At 26.3% G+C, this 20,353-nt stretch overlaps 8 protein-coding genes and 1 long non-coding RNA gene across 16 annotated transcripts; 6 read left to right on the top strand and 3 right to left on the bottom strand.

The window, feature by feature from the left end:
- The first annotated feature begins 149 nt into the window (after window positions 1-149).
- On the top strand, window positions 150-1,008 carry LOC143423895 (uncharacterized). The gene is made up of 2 exons (XM_076895528.1): window positions 150-236; window positions 321-1,008. The coding sequence occupies exons 1-2, from the start codon at window positions 234-236 to the stop codon at window positions 828-830; spliced, it is 513 nt and encodes a 170-aa protein (XP_076751643.1). The 5' UTR covers window positions 150-233; the 3' UTR covers window positions 831-1,008.
- A 99-nt stretch (window positions 1,009-1,107) lies between these two features.
- Window positions 1,108-2,852, bottom strand: LOC143423522 (exosome complex component RRP43). 2 transcript variants are annotated; one of them, XM_076894904.1, is made up of 8 exons: window positions 2,688-2,852; window positions 2,367-2,403; window positions 2,151-2,288; window positions 1,930-2,046; window positions 1,752-1,872; window positions 1,556-1,676; window positions 1,369-1,472; window positions 1,108-1,280 (listed from the first exon to the last, which is right to left on the bottom strand). In XM_076894904.1, the coding sequence occupies exons 1-8, from the start codon at window positions 2,702-2,704 to the stop codon at window positions 1,153-1,155; spliced, it is 783 nt and encodes a 260-aa protein (XP_076751019.1). In that variant the 5' UTR covers window positions 2,705-2,852; the 3' UTR covers window positions 1,108-1,152. The 2 variants fall into 2 exon arrangements, with proteins under 2 accessions (XP_076751019.1, XP_076751018.1); XM_076894903.1 differs by having other exon boundaries at window positions 1,752-2,046; window positions 2,688-2,845.
- Window positions 2,853-3,282: 430 nt separating this feature from the next.
- On the bottom strand, window positions 3,283-5,771 carry Rush (pleckstrin homology and FYVE domain containing family member rush hour). 3 transcript variants are annotated; one of them, XM_076895379.1, is made up of 8 exons: window positions 5,679-5,771; window positions 5,281-5,345; window positions 4,974-5,111; window positions 4,783-4,846; window positions 4,330-4,455; window positions 4,149-4,255; window positions 3,802-4,062; window positions 3,283-3,717 (listed from the first exon to the last, which is right to left on the bottom strand). In XM_076895379.1, the coding sequence occupies exons 1-8, from the start codon at window positions 5,740-5,742 to the stop codon at window positions 3,688-3,690; spliced, it is 855 nt and encodes a 284-aa protein (XP_076751494.1). In that variant the 5' UTR covers window positions 5,743-5,771; the 3' UTR covers window positions 3,283-3,687. The 3 variants fall into 3 exon arrangements, with proteins under 3 accessions (XP_076751494.1, XP_076751496.1, XP_076751495.1); XM_076895381.1 differs by lacking the exon at window positions 5,679-5,771 and adding an exon at window positions 5,500-5,634; XM_076895380.1 differs by lacking the exon at window positions 5,679-5,771 and adding an exon at window positions 5,496-5,648 and having other exon boundaries at window positions 3,284-3,717.
- Window positions 5,772-6,082: 311 nt separating this feature from the next.
- Window positions 6,083-7,003, top strand: Rnasek (Ribonuclease kappa). The gene is made up of 2 exons (XM_076894896.1): window positions 6,083-6,268; window positions 6,672-7,003. Exons 1-2 carry the CDS (start codon window positions 6,200-6,202, stop codon window positions 6,891-6,893), a joined length of 291 nt encoding a protein of 96 aa, XP_076751011.1. The 5' UTR covers window positions 6,083-6,199; the 3' UTR covers window positions 6,894-7,003.
- Window positions 7,004-7,883: 880 nt separating this feature from the next.
- On the top strand, window positions 7,884-10,081 carry LOC143423698 (major facilitator superfamily domain-containing protein 12). Its single transcript, XM_076895204.1, has 7 exons — window positions 7,884-8,268; window positions 8,351-8,558; window positions 8,633-8,844; window positions 8,930-9,289; window positions 9,370-9,520; window positions 9,629-9,747; window positions 9,821-10,081. Exons 1-7 carry the CDS (start codon window positions 7,962-7,964, stop codon window positions 9,931-9,933), a joined length of 1,470 nt encoding a protein of 489 aa, XP_076751319.1. The 5' UTR covers window positions 7,884-7,961; the 3' UTR covers window positions 9,934-10,081.
- Window positions 10,082-10,437: 356 nt separating this feature from the next.
- Window positions 10,438-12,607, top strand: LOC143423699 (uncharacterized). 3 transcript variants are annotated; one of them, XM_076895205.1, is made up of 8 exons: window positions 10,438-10,540; window positions 10,679-10,813; window positions 10,904-11,028; window positions 11,116-11,243; window positions 11,324-11,831; window positions 11,923-12,161; window positions 12,213-12,321; window positions 12,478-12,607. In XM_076895205.1, the coding sequence occupies exons 1-8, from the start codon at window positions 10,500-10,502 to the stop codon at window positions 12,588-12,590; spliced, it is 1,398 nt and encodes a 465-aa protein (XP_076751320.1). In that variant the 5' UTR covers window positions 10,438-10,499; the 3' UTR covers window positions 12,591-12,607. The 3 variants fall into 3 exon arrangements, with proteins under 3 accessions (XP_076751320.1, XP_076751321.1, XP_076751322.1); XM_076895206.1 differs by having other exon boundaries at window positions 12,004-12,161; XM_076895207.1 differs by having other exon boundaries at window positions 12,451-12,578.
- Window positions 12,608-13,350: 743 nt separating this feature from the next.
- Window positions 13,351-18,247, top strand: LOC143423901 (uncharacterized). 3 transcript variants are annotated; one of them, XM_076895534.1, is made up of 11 exons: window positions 13,351-13,477; window positions 13,569-14,984; window positions 15,059-15,414; window positions 15,544-15,637; window positions 15,728-15,900; window positions 15,988-16,255; window positions 16,327-16,745; window positions 16,816-17,049; window positions 17,123-17,595; window positions 17,662-17,773; window positions 18,035-18,247. In XM_076895534.1, exons 1-11 carry the CDS (start codon window positions 13,462-13,464, stop codon window positions 18,188-18,190), a joined length of 3,717 nt encoding a protein of 1,238 aa, XP_076751649.1. In that variant the 5' UTR covers window positions 13,351-13,461; the 3' UTR covers window positions 18,191-18,247. The 3 variants fall into 3 exon arrangements, with proteins under 3 accessions (XP_076751649.1, XP_076751648.1, XP_076751650.1); XM_076895533.1 differs by having other exon boundaries at window positions 15,544-15,900; XM_076895535.1 differs by lacking the exon at window positions 17,662-17,773 and having other exon boundaries at window positions 15,544-15,900; window positions 18,035-18,185.
- A 293-nt stretch (window positions 18,248-18,540) lies between these two features.
- On the top strand, window positions 18,541-19,439 carry LOC143423705 (uncharacterized). The gene is made up of 4 exons (XR_013101850.1): window positions 18,541-18,563; window positions 18,687-18,865; window positions 19,052-19,150; window positions 19,223-19,439. It is a non-coding gene; the product is annotated as an uncharacterized LOC143423705 (long non-coding RNA).
- Uqcr-6.4 (Ubiquinol-cytochrome c reductase 6.4 kDa subunit) lies at window positions 19,360-19,824 on the bottom strand. The gene is made up of 2 exons (XM_076895213.1): window positions 19,695-19,824; window positions 19,360-19,528 (listed from the first exon to the last, which is right to left on the bottom strand). The coding sequence occupies exons 1-2, from the start codon at window positions 19,733-19,735 to the stop codon at window positions 19,414-19,416; spliced, it is 156 nt and encodes a 51-aa protein (XP_076751328.1). The 5' UTR covers window positions 19,736-19,824; the 3' UTR covers window positions 19,360-19,413.
- Between the last annotated feature and the right edge of the window lie 529 nt (window positions 19,825-20,353).

Consider the following 20,353-nt stretch of genomic DNA (forward strand, 5'->3'; position numbering starts at 1 on the left):
TTAATTCTTGAAATAATCGAACTTCGATATCTTGAATTTAATGACTGTTAAATCAATAAATAACAAACTACAAATATTATTTACGGAAAACTGTTACTATGATACGTATTAAAATATTTTTCAATGTGTGTTCAAATTTGTGAAACCGATTCAAACATCAGATCATATTAACCAAATTTTAAGACATAAAAAGCTGACGAAATATTTTTATATTTGTTAATCAAGTTTTAAATATGGTAATTATCGTATCCTTTTATTTATTTTATTAGCTTTCTCATGAGAAACTCATGAACATTTTATACAGATTAATTATACTTTAGGCTTCTACTTCCAAGAAGCAAGCTGCAATTGGAACCAGGAAAAAAGGTGTACCAAAGATGGAATTGACTGCTGAACAAAAAAATGATATAAAAGAAGCATTTGATTTATTTGATCCAGATGGCATTGGAAGGATAGCTACTAAAGAACTTAAAGTAGCAATTAGAGCACTTGGATTTGAACCAAAAAAGGAAGAGATAAAAAAACTCATAGCTGATACTGATCCAGATGGTCTTGGAACCTTATCGTTCGAAGAATTTTTAAACTTGATGTCTACAAAAATGTTAGAAAAAGACACAAAGGAAGAAGTTTTAAAAGCATTTCGTCTTTTTGATGATGACAACACAGGAAAAATTACTTTCAAAAATTTAAAAAGAATCGCTCGAGAATTGGGGGAAAATCTAACAGATGAAGAATTACAAGAAATGATTGACGAAGCAGATAAAGACGGTGATGGAGAAGTTTCACAAGAAGAGTTTTTACGCATTATGAAGAAAACTAGTTTGTATTAATTTTCCATAATTCGTTCATAAAGTGTTCAATAATTGCTATCATGTATCCAAGTTTGTGTAATTTATGCAAAAACATTATAAGCATTAGAATGTACACTTACATATCAATTTCATCCTATGCAATAATACATAATATTATAAATATAGCAATTAAAGAATATATTTTTCTATTTATAGCAAGAATGAGTAAAAGTTTGCAAAAAATATTGAATGTAAGATGTTATATATACATATATATAATCTGGCATATATATATAAATTGTAATATATTGTAAAATAATTATAAAATATTTTATTATACCGTACAATTTTGTACAATATTTCATGTTTGTAATGCTTTTTGTTTAATTGATGATATAGCTGCATCAATTAATGACCTTACTAACTCTACTCTTTTTTTACATTTATTTAAACTCTTTAAAAATAAATCTTGAGAAATTGGAATTCCACCTAGAAATATATAATATACAATATATTATATGTAAAATTTTATGACAAACATACTTAAATTTACTTCCTTAAATAACATAAAACGTACCAGGTTTGTGTATATAACAAATCTTATCTTCGTTCGTTACAATTGTTAATCTTCCTAAACATAAGCTTTCTTCATCATCAGTGGGATCAGCAATTAATAACTGACTAAAAATGTTAATCCAAAGTAATTTATAATTTTGTTTTTTAATGATATTGATATTTAATTACAGATTTTAAATATAACTCACTCATCAAATACTGCAAAAGTTACAGAAACTGGCAATGCTTTAACTGGAAATCGTATTCTTTTCATAGAATTTACAGATACATTTCCAGTTTCTACATTGTATTGTATTTCAGGTAAAGTCACTGGAAAAAATATATAAAATTAAAAAGGAAAGTATAAATACATTTTAATGTAGTTTAAAGTTATTTAAAACTTACAAGTACTAAGTGTAGCTGTCAATGCACCGATACAAGCATCAATTACTGAACCGTCATAGTTGATACATACAAGATCACAATACAAGACCCATGCTAATTTACTCTTGCAAATGCAAAGATCCTTTAGATCGATAGCTGCTGCATTTCTCAAAATATTATCTACCAACTTAATAATAACTTGTGCTTGATCACTTGGAGGACCTGGCCGAAATTTAGGAGAACACAATGGAGGAAGTTCAATATTAGGTACAATGTAACCACATTCTGGAGATTCTGCTTTAGGCGTAGCTAATTCCTATAATAATGTGAAAATTTTTAGACAATCTTGTATTGATGTATCCTTTGCTTTTAATTATTATTAACACTCATAAGGAAGAATACTAATTGAAAGGTACTTACAGCTTTAATAGCACATACAACTGTTGTATTACCAATTTTAAATATAGCTGAGCTATCAGCATGAGTGATCGATGAAATATTTATGCTTATAGGGCGGAAAGACAAAAATTGTCTGCCATCTGGTCGAACATTCTGAGCCTGCATGATTTAATTATAACATTCAAGTATATGCAACATATTTTCAATATATAATATATATCATAAGTATATACATACCAAATGATCTTGTAAATATTTTACAGGGTGAATAGTCCTATAAAAAAGTTTCAATTAAATGTAATTACAAAATATGACTAACTACTAAAGACAAATTTAAAACACTTATTAAAATATTTTATTATTACAGTAAAAATGTTGAAAGTAATACAAATTTGTCTGTATGTTATAAAATATTATTTAAACATATAAAATGTAATAAATGTAATAGGTTATATGTGCTGTCCGTTGTAATCGATGTTGTGTTAAAATAAAATTAATTATGTATGTATGTAGACAAAAAGCACGCAATAGAATATATCTGTATTAGAAAATACTAACTTATACTGTGAATCCATAACTTAAATGTTAAACTGCAACGAAATCAAACAGTTATATCTCTTCATATCTACTTAAAAACTCAGGCAATGTATGAAATCAATTCTTTATGAATTATCACAATTATTTAAAATTAAGTAATATAATAACTGTTTTAAAAGAATTATAATAAAACTTATACTTAATAAATATCATAATAGTGATACGAGTTATCAAAAAATAAAGATTTGTAATAAGTACTCTTGTATTGAATACACACACATACAGATACACATTCACGCAAGAGGAAAATATTTTAAGTACGCCATCTATGCTGCCTTAAATTTAAAAAAATGAGACGGTAAAAGACAAAACGTTTTTAAAATTACATTGTTTATTAAATTTCATTTATTACAAATATTGTATTTCAAGAAGACATTACTTAATATTATGATACAAACTAAATGGAGTTTAGATTCATATGTTTAAAATTTTATTACGGTATTTTTTCCGAAATTAACATTAGAATAGTATCAATTGCTTACAAACAGTAGAAAAGTCAAATATTCTATTCAGAAAGGCACAATGTGATATATATTCTTAAAATATTGTATCAATAAAAACTAGTCAAAATTTCATAATCATGAATTTGTGAATTTTTTTATAACGTACGAAAGTTGAAAACAGTAGTTTGCTTTATTCCTATGTTTGTGGAAATATTAAAATAGTATAATATTTAACCCTTAATGTCAGAAATCCTTTTAGAATTATTTGCATAAATTAGAGATATATGTATTGAACATACTAATTTTCAAAATTTTGTACAAAATTATTCGAATTGTTTATACGCAGACGTCTTTTTTTAATTTTTTGTACAAATATAATTTAAGTGTAGTTTTAACAATCATTAAATTACTATTATTGTTAATATTATTGACAATTATAGTTATTGAGTTTTAAAAATATACTTTTGAATAATATTCTCGTATGTATTGCTGTTCAATGTGATATAATATAGTCAACTTCATCGGACAAGTGTAGAATAAAATTTAGGCTGTAACAAGATTAGATATATATAATAAAGTCAGCAAGAATTTACTACTGAATTCATTAATGACTAATATATGTAGTTATCTACCTCATGATCATGATTTTCTTCTTTATTTCCATCATCATCGTCACCAGAACTATCACCACCTGAACTATCTGCAGAATTACGTTGTTGATCCTTATTATTTAAGTTATCAACAGTAGACGGAGATGATGCTTTTACTTTACTGGCTGCATCATAGCATTGCAAACAAACTCTAACTGCTTTTCCATTTCCTTGTCCTGGTAATAATAACTTTTTATTACTGCAAGGACCACATACAACAGCTCCACACTGCCTACAATGATGCTGGAAATATTGTATAAAAAATATAAACATATTTAGAAACTATAACATTTAACAATTTAAAGATATAATCAACAACATATTTATACCCGTCTATTTAAGACTGTAAATTGTGTCTTGTTACAATGCATACAAATCGTTGCTTCATTGTCTGGAACCCAAACAGCTGCGTGAACTTCAACTGGTTTCTTACCACCTATTCAAAGAGATATGTTCCAATTATAACTATATTAAGTAGGTAAATAAATTAGTGTATTAATAATTACTTACTTTTTCTCAATAAATCTTCGATACATTTTGTAATATGAGCCATCCATTCTTGTTTCTCTGTAGCAGTGGCAGCATAAACAGCAAATGACTTTGTTACTGTCTTTATGAGCCAACCATTGCGATATTCTATAAATAATGATAAACTACTATACTATTTTTATATAACTATGTACACCCGCAAGCACTGACTGTACTTGATATGCAACAGTTTAGTGATCCAAAAATTAGTCCTGAAATTATTGTAGAATAGTAATCCGAATAGAAACCGAAATCAAAGACAAACTGAAGCATTTCACAAGTAAAAGCAATATAACCATACTTACAATAATAATAAACTTAATATTATTTTTCTCTTGTGTATGTATATATAAAAAAAAGAAAGTCTTAATTAAAGAATTTAATTAATAAACATTTGAAATATTAAACTGTATAAACAGTAAAAGTATAACTTACGACCATCATCAGCCAAAGACTCAAGTTTAACTTCTTCAAGTGGTATAATATGTTGCTTGTTGTACTGTTAACATATACAAATTTTCTCTCTTAGTATCTTTAATAAATTAATACAATACACAATATTAAGCTGTTACATTAATGAACAAGTTAAAATCATATTTACTATAATTTTTAATATTTGTATATACCTTTTTCTTGTTCATTACAATGTTTCCATAAACCAATATGTCATTAAACAAAAAGAACTGCCTTGGTTTAGGTTTTTTCCTACACATTTTTGTTAATACACCTTCTCCGACTAAAACTCTTCCAGGTACTGCAAGTGGCTGAAATATATAATAAATTGATGTTAACTTAAAACATATACATGTGCTTAAAGTTTTAATTATTTTTAAATATAACGATGAAAAATGTATTGAATTATATTATTATGTTTTTCGAAAGTATAAAGTATAAAGTACAAGAAAAGATAAGTATTCCAACACTCGATCTTACCTGGCCAGAACTGCCAAAGCAGTTTTCGACCATAGCAATACGCCTGGCATTGGCTTCGCTATTTACTGCAATAAATCACATAGAAAGTAAACAATGTTTAGTTACTGTTCATAAAATCGTTCACGGTAACGAATGTGACCAATTAAGAAATCAATCATTTTTTTCGTAAGTGTTTCGCGTATTACGTATTCAATTTAACTGTCAAAATCACAAACCTACTGAATTACACCGTTACTCGATGCAATTCTACAAATCGCGGATAATGCAAATTAACGATTATTTAATAGGAGGACCAATGCAAGCATAACATATATTAAAGTTACATGTAAGAAATAATCTGAACGTCTCATAAAGGGTGTAACGTTAATTAAATGATAATAAATGAAATACAAACTAACCCAATCGGTCAACCATGGTCCTATGAATCAGGGCTGACAACCAGGAAGTATGAATCATGAACATGTTTAGTATTTATTGCATTCATGGTAGATAGATTCGATTTACAATATTACAAGGATAGAAAATATGTTTATAAAATTATATAATAATAAAAATCTATTGTGTATGCATGTGTTACTTAAATATCAAATATTTATATCTCCCGGAGAGATGAATTATACCTGACCACTTTAAAAAGTACGAATTATATCAATGTTACATTTATTTTCAATTGACACTGTCAATTCTACTCTATTCATTTGTAAATGTTAATAGGATAATACTTTGTACTGTCTTAATCAGCATAAATCGCAAATTTTTAAACACCGGATATACCATTTCGAGATATCGATATCTGATATTTCGTATCACTAAAATCATATGATTATTGAGGGTGTAGCAAATTATAAATAGTGTTAGACATTTCTCTTCTTTAAGTTACTTTATATACGAGAAAGAAGTTAATAATTTCGATAAAAAAATGAAGATATGTGGTCCTAAATACGCCTTATGTGGCTTGATACTATCTGTTTGGGGTATAATACAATTGGTAAGTTATTTCTTTTTAATCTTTCACTATTATAATACGTTAAAGTGTTTGAAAAATACCTAAAACGGTTTTAAAAAATGAACAAATGCTTTTTCAATGAAAAAGGATAAGAACAGATTATTTTATACATTTAAATTTTATTTCTTTTTCATTGATAAGACGTTCATTGTTTCCGAGAAACAATTAGGTTATCTTTCGCTTAAACTATCGTTTTTATAAAGGGACAAATGATCATTTGTTTAATAAACGTAAAATTTACTTTCTGCCTAATTAATATACTCTTTTCTTATGTTTTATTTCTTTTGTATTTAATAATATATATGTAAAACATAAAAATTGTTTCTATATTTCTCTTCTTATTAGAAGTTACAACCTGTCACATAAAAATGTATTTATCTTTCAGCTCCTGATGGGAATATTCTTCTATACCAAAAGTGTAGCTTTAGTAGAAGATCTTCCTTTAGAAGGAACATTCGAAAGAGCTACAATTTTTTATGCTGCGGCAGATAGAGGTTACAAACAAAATGCATATAATTGTTGGATCGCAGCTTGTATTTATGTCCTGACGTTTTTATTTTCTGGACATCAATTTTATATAAACTCACGGTCATCTTTAAGCGTTTAAAAGATTATTAACACAATATAACAGAATAGAAGATATGCATAAATGTATAATATATAATATTGTATTATAAATAAAAATATACTTAGAAATACATGAAATATAAATTCCAATGATAGATATTATTTTAATTGCATTTGAATGTTTAGTTGTAGAAAAATGTAACTTTAATTTTAATCTATTAAAATTAAAATATCTTTAGCGGTGTAAAATGTATAAAATAGAAGAATCTGTATTATATGTTATTACTATACATACGCATTAAGAAAATGTCATAAAATTACAGTTAAACTTATTTATTACTCAAATGTGAAATATTGTTTACAGTATTAAATTTCATAGAACAAACTTAAATTTGATGTTATTAAATGTAAAGTTTCTAATTATCATATAACTGACTATTTATGAACACAGTATTCGTGTATTTCTTATCAACAATGAATCAATTCAATAGTTCATTGCTTACCGATAATGAATATTCATAAAATTATGAATTACTATGAATTAACATTTTTAATCGGTTATTCATTGATGACCCCACTAATGATGAAAACATGAGCATATGTCATTTTATTAAGTAAGGTAATACATTGTTTTATGTTTGTTGAATGTAACTTAAGATTATATACTTTACACACATTTATGTATATCATAGTTATGAATAAAGTGATTTAAAATTTTAAGTTGTTAAATTGAATAAATATAAACATAGGTTTTAAATATAGGTGATATTAAATATATCGCGCATCTAGGTTAGGAAGAAAGGTTTCTTAAAAGTCACATGACACGTGACATGTTAGCATTTACCATAATTTATAGGTTATATACTAGTCTATTACAATTATTTAAGTGAAATGCATTATAAAAAAAGGGAGAGCAAGGAAAAACAAACTTTTCTTAATATAATAAAATGTTTTATAATTACAAAACATTAAAATTGTTTAGCAAATGTCAAATGTTATACAAATAATATCTTCCAAATTACTAAATTGGTTAATATTAATATTATAATTTAACAATACTATATTTTACTTATTTATAGAAAAAAATATTATACTATACTGTGCTGCAATGGAAAATGAGCAAAGAATTGTGACTGAAGACTATAGTGAAATAATACAACGCCTTCCTTTTTCTCTGAAACTGTCATATGGAATAGGACATGTTTTAAATGATATTTGTGCTTCTATATGGTTTACATACTTATTAGTGTATTTTCATTTGGTTTTGGGATTCAACGCAGCGTTAGCTGGAATTGTTTTGCTTATTGGTCAGATAGCTGATGCTTTGGCTACTCCGTTTGTTGGCTTTCATTCTGATAAAAATGACGACTTTTGGTTATGTAAATATGGAAGAAGAAAGACATGGCATTTAATTGGTACGTATATGTATAAATATTATTATTATTTAAACTTTATTGTTGTATATTACATATAAAACTATTTTAAAATATATTTTAGGTACCTTGTGTGTGCTGTTTGCATTTCCTTTTATATTTTCACATTGTATTGGATGTGAAACTGCTCATCAATGGGCACAACTAATTTATTATGCAGCATTTGTCACAATATTTCAATTCGGTTGGGCTGCTGTACAAATATCACATTTATCTTTAGTTCCGGAACTTACACCAACAGAATACGAAAGAACAGAATTAATAGCACTCAGGTATCTCTTTAAATACAAATACAAATACAAAGGAGATTCTTAAAATATTTGATTTCAATTATAATTTTGTACAGATATAGCTTTACTGTTCTATCAAATGTTTTTGTTTATTGTATCACATGGGCAGTACTACATATAACTAACACTAAAGATTCAAGTTCTCAAATTGGACCTAATGATGGGAAAAAATTTCAAGAAGTTGTTCTCATTGGTATAGCTATAGGAACGGTAACATCCATTTTATTCCACATTTTTGTTAAAGAGAATCTTGTTAATAACTCTAATGGTAAGATTAATTTTCAATTTATTAATTTATGCCATGATCAAAATTGCTATTTGTTTTATATATAGTTTTATTTTATCTATTTTAGGTTCATTGCGTAGAAATTCAAGGGCAATATCATTACTATTAAAAGATGTTCAATTATATCAAGTAGCTTGTATATATATGCCTACTCGTTTGTTTGTAAATTTGTCTCAAATTTATATCCCTTTATATTTGCATATATCATTAAATATGCCAGCCACATCCTTAGCCATAATTCCTTTGATAATGTACTTAAGTAGTTTTGCAACATCTTTAATTATAGAAAAGTTAAATACAAAATTGGGTAGAAAAATATCATACTGTATTGGTGTTGTATTAGGTATATGTGCTTGTATTTGGATACAGTTTGATACTAGTTTAACATATACAAAATATGAAATTTACCCAGTGTCTTTATTGTTAGGTAATGTTATGTCATTTTTTTTAAGTTCATTAAGTTGAAATATAAAGAGCATATTTAAAAATTAATTCTTTTTGTTGTAGGATCTGCTGGATCTATTGTATTAGTGACTAGCCTTGGTGTCACTGCAGATTTCATTGGTCAAAATGTAGATAGTGGTGCATTTGTATATGGTGTTATGAGCTTTACAGATAAACTTTGTAATGGATTGGCAGTTATGTTTATTCAATATTTGTTAGTATATAGTAATTCTCATAATTAGTAATCATTTTGAAGTTAAAATTAAAGTTTTCTATATGAGTGCAAGCAAAAATAAGTAAGTAGTCTTCTTAACTTTCTTAGAAGCTGTTGGGGTGATTGTAAAAGTTATTATAGAGGTGTACTAGTTTATGTTTGTGGTACATGTGCAATTTTTGGTTTGTTAATGATATCATATGTGAAACCATTTCGTCACAACACAGGTACATACACATATCATTAATTACTTCAAATTAATTATAATTTATACTTTACATATAATATGTATTATTTCAGCATATAGTACATTACATTCTGAACACTCTGCAGGATATGATAACGTATTTGTTGCCACGGTAACAACAGAAAATGAACCCAATAATTCATTGGAACCACAAAATGTTACATAGTGTAAAAAATATAATATATTATTGACATCATATAAGATTCTATATTCAGGATGCAACCGAAAATATTACTTTTATTCCTTTAGTACTTTTTAAATAACAATAATATTAATATTTAATATTTCAGTATTATATAGTAAACTATTAAGATATTGTAAACATATATAGACATTCTAAGTCTATTGTTAATAAATCGAAACATTTATGCAGAACAGTACCATGTCTATTCTTATAAATCAGGAACAATTATCTTGCACGCAATGTACTACGAAATTGCGACTATATTCTACTGAAATGGAATTCGATTTTCTTGGGTACTGTACCATGTACTTTAATCAATATATATTTACTTCATGAAATAGTACGTTTACTGCAAATATCGAAATAATAACATCTGAACAGAGGAAACTCAGTCTCCTTGAATCAAGTTACTAGGAATACCGAAGTCACTTTGTTAGGGCAATAATTGTCATTAGAAGCATCAAAATATGTATGTAACACATTTAAATTCATTTCTTCTGAAATTATTTAAAAATTCAAAACAATTTTAATTACATTGTACATATTTTATGGATTTAGTACAAATGAAAAAATCAACTTTAAAAGCAAAGTAAGAGTTTTAAGTAATTCTTCTATTTCTCAAGCACATTTACGTGTAATGCAATTATAACTTGTTATTGTTTTTTTAATTACGCACGTAAACTTCAAAAAATTTAATTCTGTGTTATATTTCATTTCATACATGAAGAAAACTAAATGATATTCAGAATATTCATTTAAATAAGAAGAAATACATAGATTTTGTAGATACAATTTATAAAGAAGCTGTCTTGAAGTTGAAGTATTTACTAGCTGAATCCTATAGTTTGAAACCAACAATTAGGTATATATTATTAATATAAAATATTGTCTTTACTATTCTGTTTTATCTTCCACACAAAATAAATACATATGTTTAATTGTTTTTATACAGAAAACCATTGGATATTAAAGGTATTTATCAAATTAGTAATATCAAAATTGTTGAACCTAAACAAGAGGCAATTAAAAAATGTATAATCGATAACTCTGAACTAAAGAATGTTCATAGAAACATAGGTATGTGTATGAAAGGAAAACTTAGTAATGTTTGCATCTTGTAAAGTTGTATATTAATTAAACATGTTCAGTAGTTTATATTTTCAGTTACAGATTTGCAAGCACTTTCTCCAGAATTAATTATTGAGCAACAAAAAGAATATATTCAACAATTAGAACAAGAGTCTCAATTTTGTAGAAAACAACTAATCAATTTACTTTACAATGTTCAAGAGGTAATCAGGATTGTACATTTTATTGTTGTTCACTATTCTTAGATAAATGTAAAATGCTAACTTTTAAAACCAAATTTTAGATTATAACTGAAAACGAGACTCTACATTACAAAAGTGGAACAGAATTATGTAAAGATACATTTGACAGTTATACTACTATTAATAAATTTGACAAAAGTACAGAGAAGTCTATTCAAAGAGAAGTAATTAAAAATAAAGAACACAAAAGATTAGAAAGTCCAAAGAGTAAAACAATTATAGGTTTTATGCAGGAACCTATATTTGAGAAATGTCAATATGAGACAGAAATGAAAGGATTCAAAAAATTAGATGAGCGACATAAAAAATTTAATAACATTACTGAAGATGCATCCAAGTATATAGCAAACAAAAAACGACAAATAGAGCAAAAACATAATCAGCAAGATGGAAAGATGTCTATTAATACAATATGTCATTGCAATACAGTTAATAAATCTCAATTAGAAATTGAAAAAGGCAAAAAAGAGCTGACAGAACTCAGAACAGAATTATCTCAAAAAGAAGCATTTATTAATAACTTAAAGATGGAATTTCAGCAAGAAATATGTAAGTTTTTATGATACAATTCTTTTTTTCTAGGATATTCACTTGAGTTTGATTATACAGTAGAAATAATATCATAAAATTGTACATGTAGTAAATTTGCAAAGTAAATTAAATGAAGTGCTAACTGAAAAAGATATTGTTGAACGGGAACTTTTAACTACAAAATCAACAGTTAAGCAACATGGAAAAGAATATTATCAAGAGCAGAATAAATTTCAGTTGGAAATATATTCGTACAAAGAACAATTGGATAGAGCAAATGCTGAATTAGATCAATATAGAAGAGAGAATTTGAAACTTTCAGAACAATTGGTAACTTTAAAAGAAGAGGTAACTATATATATAGAGAACTATAATACATTTAAAATATTTTATTTTTAGATCAATATTAATAAATATATATATCAAGATAATTTGCCTACACAAATTTTATCAAAATTAGAAAACAATAAACTAACTTCCATGATAACAGATCCAGTAGTTAAACATGGTAAAACATCCATAAATATACATTAAATATAAATATGTATTTAAATTAAGATTAATTATGTTATTATTATATTATTAGCATATTGTTATTATCAAAAAGATGTACTTAAATTATTATACATTTTTTAAGATACTTAGGATGATTTTGTGTTAACAGAGAAAGTCATGGCAAGGAATGTAACAAGAGTTGGAAAAGTTACATCAGCCCCTAGCAAGAAACGTACTGTCAAGCTAGATTTGAAAATAAAAGTAATTCCGAAACAAAAGTAAATAGTTGTATGTATAGATATAAACACATATGTATTAGATGTATATAAACATATATATATTTGTGTTATATAAAACATGAGTTTTATTGTAATTTATAGTATGCCTTAATAGTTTTATTGTAATTTGTTTTATATTTCCCGCTATAGAGGTAAGAGAGAGAATGGTATATTAGGAAACTATAAGAAAGAGTGAGACAGATGATAGCAACCTTACACTAGAACCCCTGGCGCCATCTCTGTGGAAAGTGCTCAAACTGGTCGCACAGCGTTATCGACAGCGAAGTGAACTACCGACAGTAGTGGCGCCATCTCTGTGAGAAGTGCCGAAACTAGTTGCCCACTTAGTTCAGCACTTCTCACAGAGATGGCGCCACTACTGTCGGTAGTTCACTTCGCTGTCGATAACGCTGTGCGACCAGTTTGAGCACTTTCCACAGAGATGGCGCCAGGGGTTCTAGTGTAAGGTTGCTATCATCTGTCTCACTCTTTCTTATAGCTTCCTAATATACCATTCTCTCTCTTACCTCTAAAGCGGGAAATATAAAATAAGTTACAGTAAAGCTACTGAAATATACAGAAAATTACAATAAAACTAGTAAAATATACAAGAAATAGCTATCACAAATGGAGGCTGAGCATAAACTTCGAAGTGTCTACGTTCAGCCCTTTGCTCGAGTGCATTGCAATTATGCGAACATGATTGTGCGTATCGAAGAGTAAACAAATAAAGGTTTTAGTACGCTAGTGTATACACCTTCATTGTGTTGTGTTATCTAAAATAATAGAAAGATTTAAGTATTTGAATAAATAACTATTACAAAATGTGTTAAGAAGTAATAAATATATCAGTTTGGAATTTAAACCTGTACGAAATGGCTTTATCAGTGGGTAGGTTAACACGTGTTTAAAATATAACCTCTATAATTTCATGTATGCTTCAAAACTTATTATTAATTATATGTACTTTTTAATATAACAGAATTACAGAAACGTCTAAACTTGAATGAAGAACCTCTACCCAAACGTATAAAGTTAGCAGAGAATGCATTCTATGCAGTTGATGTACCAATAGTACATAAAGAAGATCTTATTCTACGATGGCTTTGTAGAATGTGTCCAACTGAACCAACAGTTTGGAATTCATTAAAAAATTGTTTGAAGATTCAACATTTGAATATTAAGGCTGATTTAAACAAAATAATGACAGAAGTACTAGTTGCAACATTTGAAAATGATATACTATACCTGCAAGAAGACATGTTTGAATGTTGTAGATTGTTGATTTCTAATAACAGGATTCAACAATATTATATCAATAAGCCAGAACATTTAGGGGTTTTAATGGAATCCTTGTTAAAATGTGTATATCAAATTTTCAAACATACTTTTAACATTGATAAACAAGCAACAAAAGGAATAGACATATTATTAATCAATGAAAGGGGTGGATTAATATTAACAGCATATAATACAGTAATTAGTGCTATAGAAAATGTAATACAAATTTTTAAATCTGCTTTTACAAAGGATGATTTAAAAAATATATTCATATATTTTATTTTATATCCTTTGTGTGATATAATTGATCATAACAATACTGATGATACAAATAAGATGGCCAAAGTAGCACACAAATGCATTGAACAGTTAATATTTGGAAGAAAATATACCCAAGGTGAAGAATTTCCAATACATGATGATATAAAAGGACTTGAAAACTTATTATCTACATTAACTGAATATTCAAAGACAAAAAGTCTTCAGAGTAATATAATGACATTTACTTTCGTCTTTCGTGTTGCAATAAATGCCTTTAAAACAAAGACTACTCTCTTGGATGTAGTACTAAGAGAATTAATAGATTGTTCTGAGATACATAAAAAAGACATTTTTAATTCTCTCTTAAAGTATTTAAATGATATAACATTCAATTTTGATAATAAAATACATAACGTTACATTGTTTGATTATTGTCAAAACATGATTAATAATATTTTAGCAAGCAAAAATATAAGTAATGTAGATTATGATCTCTTGGCACAATTTTGCTATTTTAATCCTCTTATAATTGAAAGAAGAATTCAGGATATATTAAGAAAAGTATTTGTAGAACAATTTACATCAAATTATAAAAATTTAATGATTTCCATTTTGGATGCTTCTGTACATCTAAGACAAGAAGAAAAATTGATTTCATCAATATTAATAGCTCTAAGAGATTGTTTAATGCATGTATCAACTGCAGAAGGTAACATGTTTTTCCCAAATGAATTTAAAGAGAAATTAATGAAAGCAATAAATAATATTACACACTCCCAAAGTGTAGTTATGTTACGAACATTAACATACCATTTAAAAACTGATTGCCTTGAGGTACTACATCGGGATGGTACTTGTAAGTATAACAATTATAAATAATTATTGAACTGTTATTAATTTCTGTATATTTCAATATGTTATTTGTTACAGGTAATGATTTAATGTTACAAGCAATTATTGAATTACTTATTACACTTTTAGATGGTATATGCATTTTTGAATGTAGACAAACATCTACTTTTTACAAAAAATTTATAGATGCTTTTGATGATCTGAAAAATGTTTTATCACTTATAATGGAACAGATATTATATATAAATGATGATGAGAAAATTACAATATTATTAACTGCTCTATATTCATGGAATGAAATGCAAACAGTATTGAGTTATTATATGTCAACTATTGTTTCAAAAGATTTAGAATTACCAATATCTGAAGATCAATGGCATAAATTGATTAAAAGGATTAAAAAGCATGGCAGTCAGAATAGTAAAAATAATATGGTATGCTGTTGTAATTTTATTGTTACTCTCATCCAATTTATTTTATAAAATTTAATTTTACATTTACTTTGAATATTTAGTATGTACATAAAAATTATTCTTTTGTATACACATATATTTTAATTTCAGAATAAGCTTATTTTACAACAAATTAAAATGTCTCAAAACACATTAAATAAATGTTCCATGATGCTTAATATCTTGGTAGATGATTTAGAATATTGTTGGTATTTAATATTTGAATTTGATGCAAAAGTACTATCAGTTTTAAGTAATGAAGACATATCCAAATTAACATATTTATTAGTGATAGATATGGTTTCTAATGTAGATAATTTTAATAAATGGATAAAAAAATTACATAGAAATGATCTGCTCGAAGAGAAAAGATTGATAATATCCTTGTTAAATTCTGTTTTTATACAAGTTGGACATTTGACAACAGAAGAAAGTGTATCAAAATCTATTAGTAAATATTTCAATATAGTGAGTACATAAGTATTTCATCAACGTTTAAATAAAAATGATATAACATTATTTACATATTTGAATAATGTTCGTTTATTATTTAAGGAAATTCTACTTGAAGCTGAAACTGTTGAGAGAGAAAAAATAAATAACATGTTAATGTCTATAAAAGAATTATTTACAAGCAAATGGATAAAAATAGAAGATATATTTTTACGTGAAATTGAAGTATATTTAAACATATTACATCATATACCATTAATGTTTCTCAGTAGTAATTTAAGATTAATAACATTTATGTTCATATTTGCTCTTCGAATGGAATGTGATCAAAGTAACGAAATAGTTTCTTCGTGCAATACAATTTTCTCAGGTATATCTCTACATATATTATAATAAAATACAAATAATAAACAATAATTTAAATAATGTTTTCATTTACAGATCTCTTGGAAAGATATAACATAGGTATATTTCAGTATTTAGATCCTTCTTTATTATTACAACAGGTACCACAAAGTAAAAATTTTCAAAAAGCACTAGAATTATTTCTACGAAATTGTTCATATGCAGTTTTGAAAAAACTTGTAAAATATTCTATGCAGTCCAATAAAAACATAGTTTTTTTATTAGAATCTATAGAACACATTAAATCAAAGTTAAATAATGATCAAAAAATAATAATTAAAAAGGCAGAAAGGAAATTAATTAAAATTGCAATGAAAATACTATCCTTCAAAACCACAACAAATGATACAAAAATATTATATTTAATATTAAGAATTAAGATACTACAAATGAGGGAAAACATTGATGAAAAATTGAAGAATATAACAGAGTCAATAGTACAAGACATATTTGTGGTAAATATAATTTAATTAATAAAATATATTATTTGAAATCGTTCAATATTAAAAAACATATAATTAATAGAATAACATTACAAACAACACACACAAAGTTACAAATGAGTTGTTACAAGATGGTTTACAACTTATGATTATTGTTTTCCGCAATAAAAAAATGTTTGAAATTACGGACAAGACTATACAAGGAGTATGGTATGCTTTATTTAAACATCCATGTATGGATGTACTTTTACCATTGTTGGAATCAAGTGAACCAAAAGAATTTTCTGAATTCCTTGAAGAATTACATAATCAATTGGTACGTTTAATCATTATTGTAAATTTTTGAACAATGTAATAGAGCTAATGTTTACTATATTATACTGTTACAGGTAAAAGCTATTCAAAACGTACACGGGAATGATCTAGAAAACATTTGTATCATATGGAATGCTGTATTAAAAACAGATATGTCCAATGATCGAAGTAAATTGCGTTTAATAGCTATTAATAACTTAATTAAAACAATACAAGCTATTAATATCCCCACAGAATTTTGGCCAAATTTATTGAAAATAATTCAAGAAATTCTTATTACTAAACATTTATATCTTCCTGGTTATATTATCGACATGAGTATAATTTTTGGCTTTAAATCATTGGAAGAAAATACAATATTAACTTGTAATGACGCATTAGCACTATGCAATGTATTGTTAAAAGTGAGGACAAATCTAATTACAGATAGGATACCCTCGTTGTTAGTACTGTACAAACGAATATTGAGCATTACTGTACACAAATCGAAAGTTATTGAAAAATCTGAAGAACATTCCTTTAGGTGCCTTGCATTAAATATTGAAAAGTAAGTAACATTATTTTTAATTAAATACATAATACAAATTATTTTAAATTATTTTGTTCTATACAGGTTTACAAGCGTTTTAATAAAATTAAAAAAAGATATGATTAGAATAAGTCCCTATTTAGTAGCAGATTTGTTGGAATTATTTTCAGAAAGCTTGGTACCAAGCTTTGTTAAGGTAAACTGTTGTTTTCATGTTTCATTTACTATTGTAACATTACATAGTATAAGATATCCCAATACTTGATATTAAAAGTTAAAAGAGTGATTTGTATAAGACATTTTGAAATACTTTTTTCCTTTTCGAAAATATTTCGGCTTTGTTAATGAATTAATGACAAAAAGCAGTGGCCACTCTTTAAAGAACACTGTCAAATATTGGGATATCTTGTACATATGTATTTAGTAAAATAAACTTTATTTTTACTTTATGTTTCAGACATCTATACAAAATTGTATAAATCAGTTGATCAGTATATGTGATCAACATGGAATTGCCTTACTGTCTAGGACATTACCTGTTTCAATGCAAGAAATTTTCAGGATTCAATTAGATGTATACAACAAATTTCATAAATTTTCTGGAAAAATTTAAAAATAATATTAACAGACTTATACTATATATGTTAGTACTAAAAGAAAGTGTACAGAAATTAAAACTTTTACAAAAGATTACTTTTTATTAAATTTATACATAATTTTTATATTATATTATACAAATATTTTTTTTTAATGTTTATACATGTTTACATATACTAATATATGCATATGTATAACGTTAAAGAAGGATAGCATTACACGATAGTTTTATCTCGTGGTGTTATTTCTTATTGGTTGGCTATGTTTCGTTAGTATTACACGAGGTGCCAAACAGCATATCTACTTAGACTATCGTTTATCTATGGTGCTAAAGTTCCAACTACGTACTTGAGTATCTTGCTCTTCTCCACTGTGTATTCTCTAACTCGGTACGTATGCAAGTAAACTCGTATAGTGAGATAAACGCAGGTTATGTTTTGATTTTCATTCAAACACTGTTTGTATTAATTGTTGTATTTAATCAATTAAAATTAATACTTTACGTTTTACAGGTACCAAAAAATATTATAAGAACTATTAAATTTTCGTGATAGTAATGATAGGTTCTCGTTTTCCTACAACCCACATTTTTACTGCTATCGTAATAGGTATTTTTAGCGGGTATTTTGTTTGGAATGAACCATTAAGAAAATATACTCAGGAACAGTTTGCCCATAACAAATTAAACCAAGTAAGTTTTTTGGACCATAAAAGAAGCCAAAATGGCGATAATTAAGACTAACAAATACAATTTTTATCATTAATATGTGTAATAATTAAGATTTAATATATTCTACATTTAATGTCATAAATATATAAAAAAATAATTTAAGTTTAACTAATTATTGTAATATTCTGAAAATATTTTATCATCTAGAAGGAAATATCCGATGGCGAGAAATAAACCGTTGATAAATATCCCAACAATGATATTTATTGCTGGATCTGTAATTTTGGGATCTGTATTTGCTTATAGGTAAATGCAAATGCAATGACATTATTTGCACTTTCAAATAATAATTTTAAAAAATATTAATATTACTTACAGAAATTTTGAGTATAAGATGCGACATAAAAGAAAAGAAATTGAAAGTGATGCGAATGCTTTATATGAAAAATATAAGATGCAACGTTTGCAAAAGTAGAATGTGATAAATGTTTTTAACTGATAAGACATTTAATAAATATGTAATACACTACAATTTAATAATTAGTGTTACAATAAATACATGTTGAAAATTACTTGTTGAATTTGCTTCCATAATAGGGTATATATTTAGCTACGTCCTTCCAGTCTGTGAAAAAAATTACTGCCATACCAGCAGCTACTCCATATGTTGCTGCAGATGGAATCCTGATTTGTGAAAATTTATATATATAATTTTTTATGAATTATAAAAATGTTCAACTTGATATATATATGAAATATTTGATGTATGTGTTATGCAATTAACATGAATTGACTTTTGATGTTAGGTTAAGTAAGAGAAAATCGTTCAAAGACTAAATGAAACATTTACCATTTAATAGCAATTTCTACGTGTTTTCGTCCTAGTCGCATTTTGTGGTACCTGTGTAACAATTTAAAACGCTATATTTAGAATTAGCAAACGATTTGCGAATTAGAAAAAGCTAAAAAACAAAAGCTGTTTATAATTATTAAAATAGATAGTTAATAATTCTGTATTTCAATGTTGTAAGTAAATATGACATAAAATAACCTACCACTCCTTTTTATGTAATATTTAACACTTAATATCAATAACCACAATAACGATGAAGAATATCGCCTTCCTTACAGTGCCATCTGTGACTGACTAGAACATTTTATCACTACATACATAACTACTTACATACTAACCAACATTGCAAACTCACAATATTTGAACTAATCATTTCTTCGGTTATTCTCAATCTTATTCCTTTACTTGTTTAAACATTGCACTTCTAACTATTAATTCAACTTAAAGTAGTTTTCAAAAATAATATATTATATAAGAGTTAATATTTATATTTAATTTAGTTAAGAATTACATATACATTTTTAACAATATTTAACACAATCTTTTTCCGAGGTAATTTTCTAATAAACTTGTATTACTTTCTTTTAACTGTTTAACTAAGTAAAACAGTCTAGGCAACAGAAAATGTCACTACAAGAAATAATATAAATTGCTGT

This window comes from Xylocopa sonorina, chromosome 5 (assembly GCF_050948175.1).
Source record: "Xylocopa sonorina isolate GNS202 chromosome 5, iyXylSono1_principal, whole genome shotgun sequence".
NCBI lineage: Eukaryota > Metazoa > Arthropoda > Insecta > Hymenoptera > Apidae > Xylocopa > Xylocopa sonorina.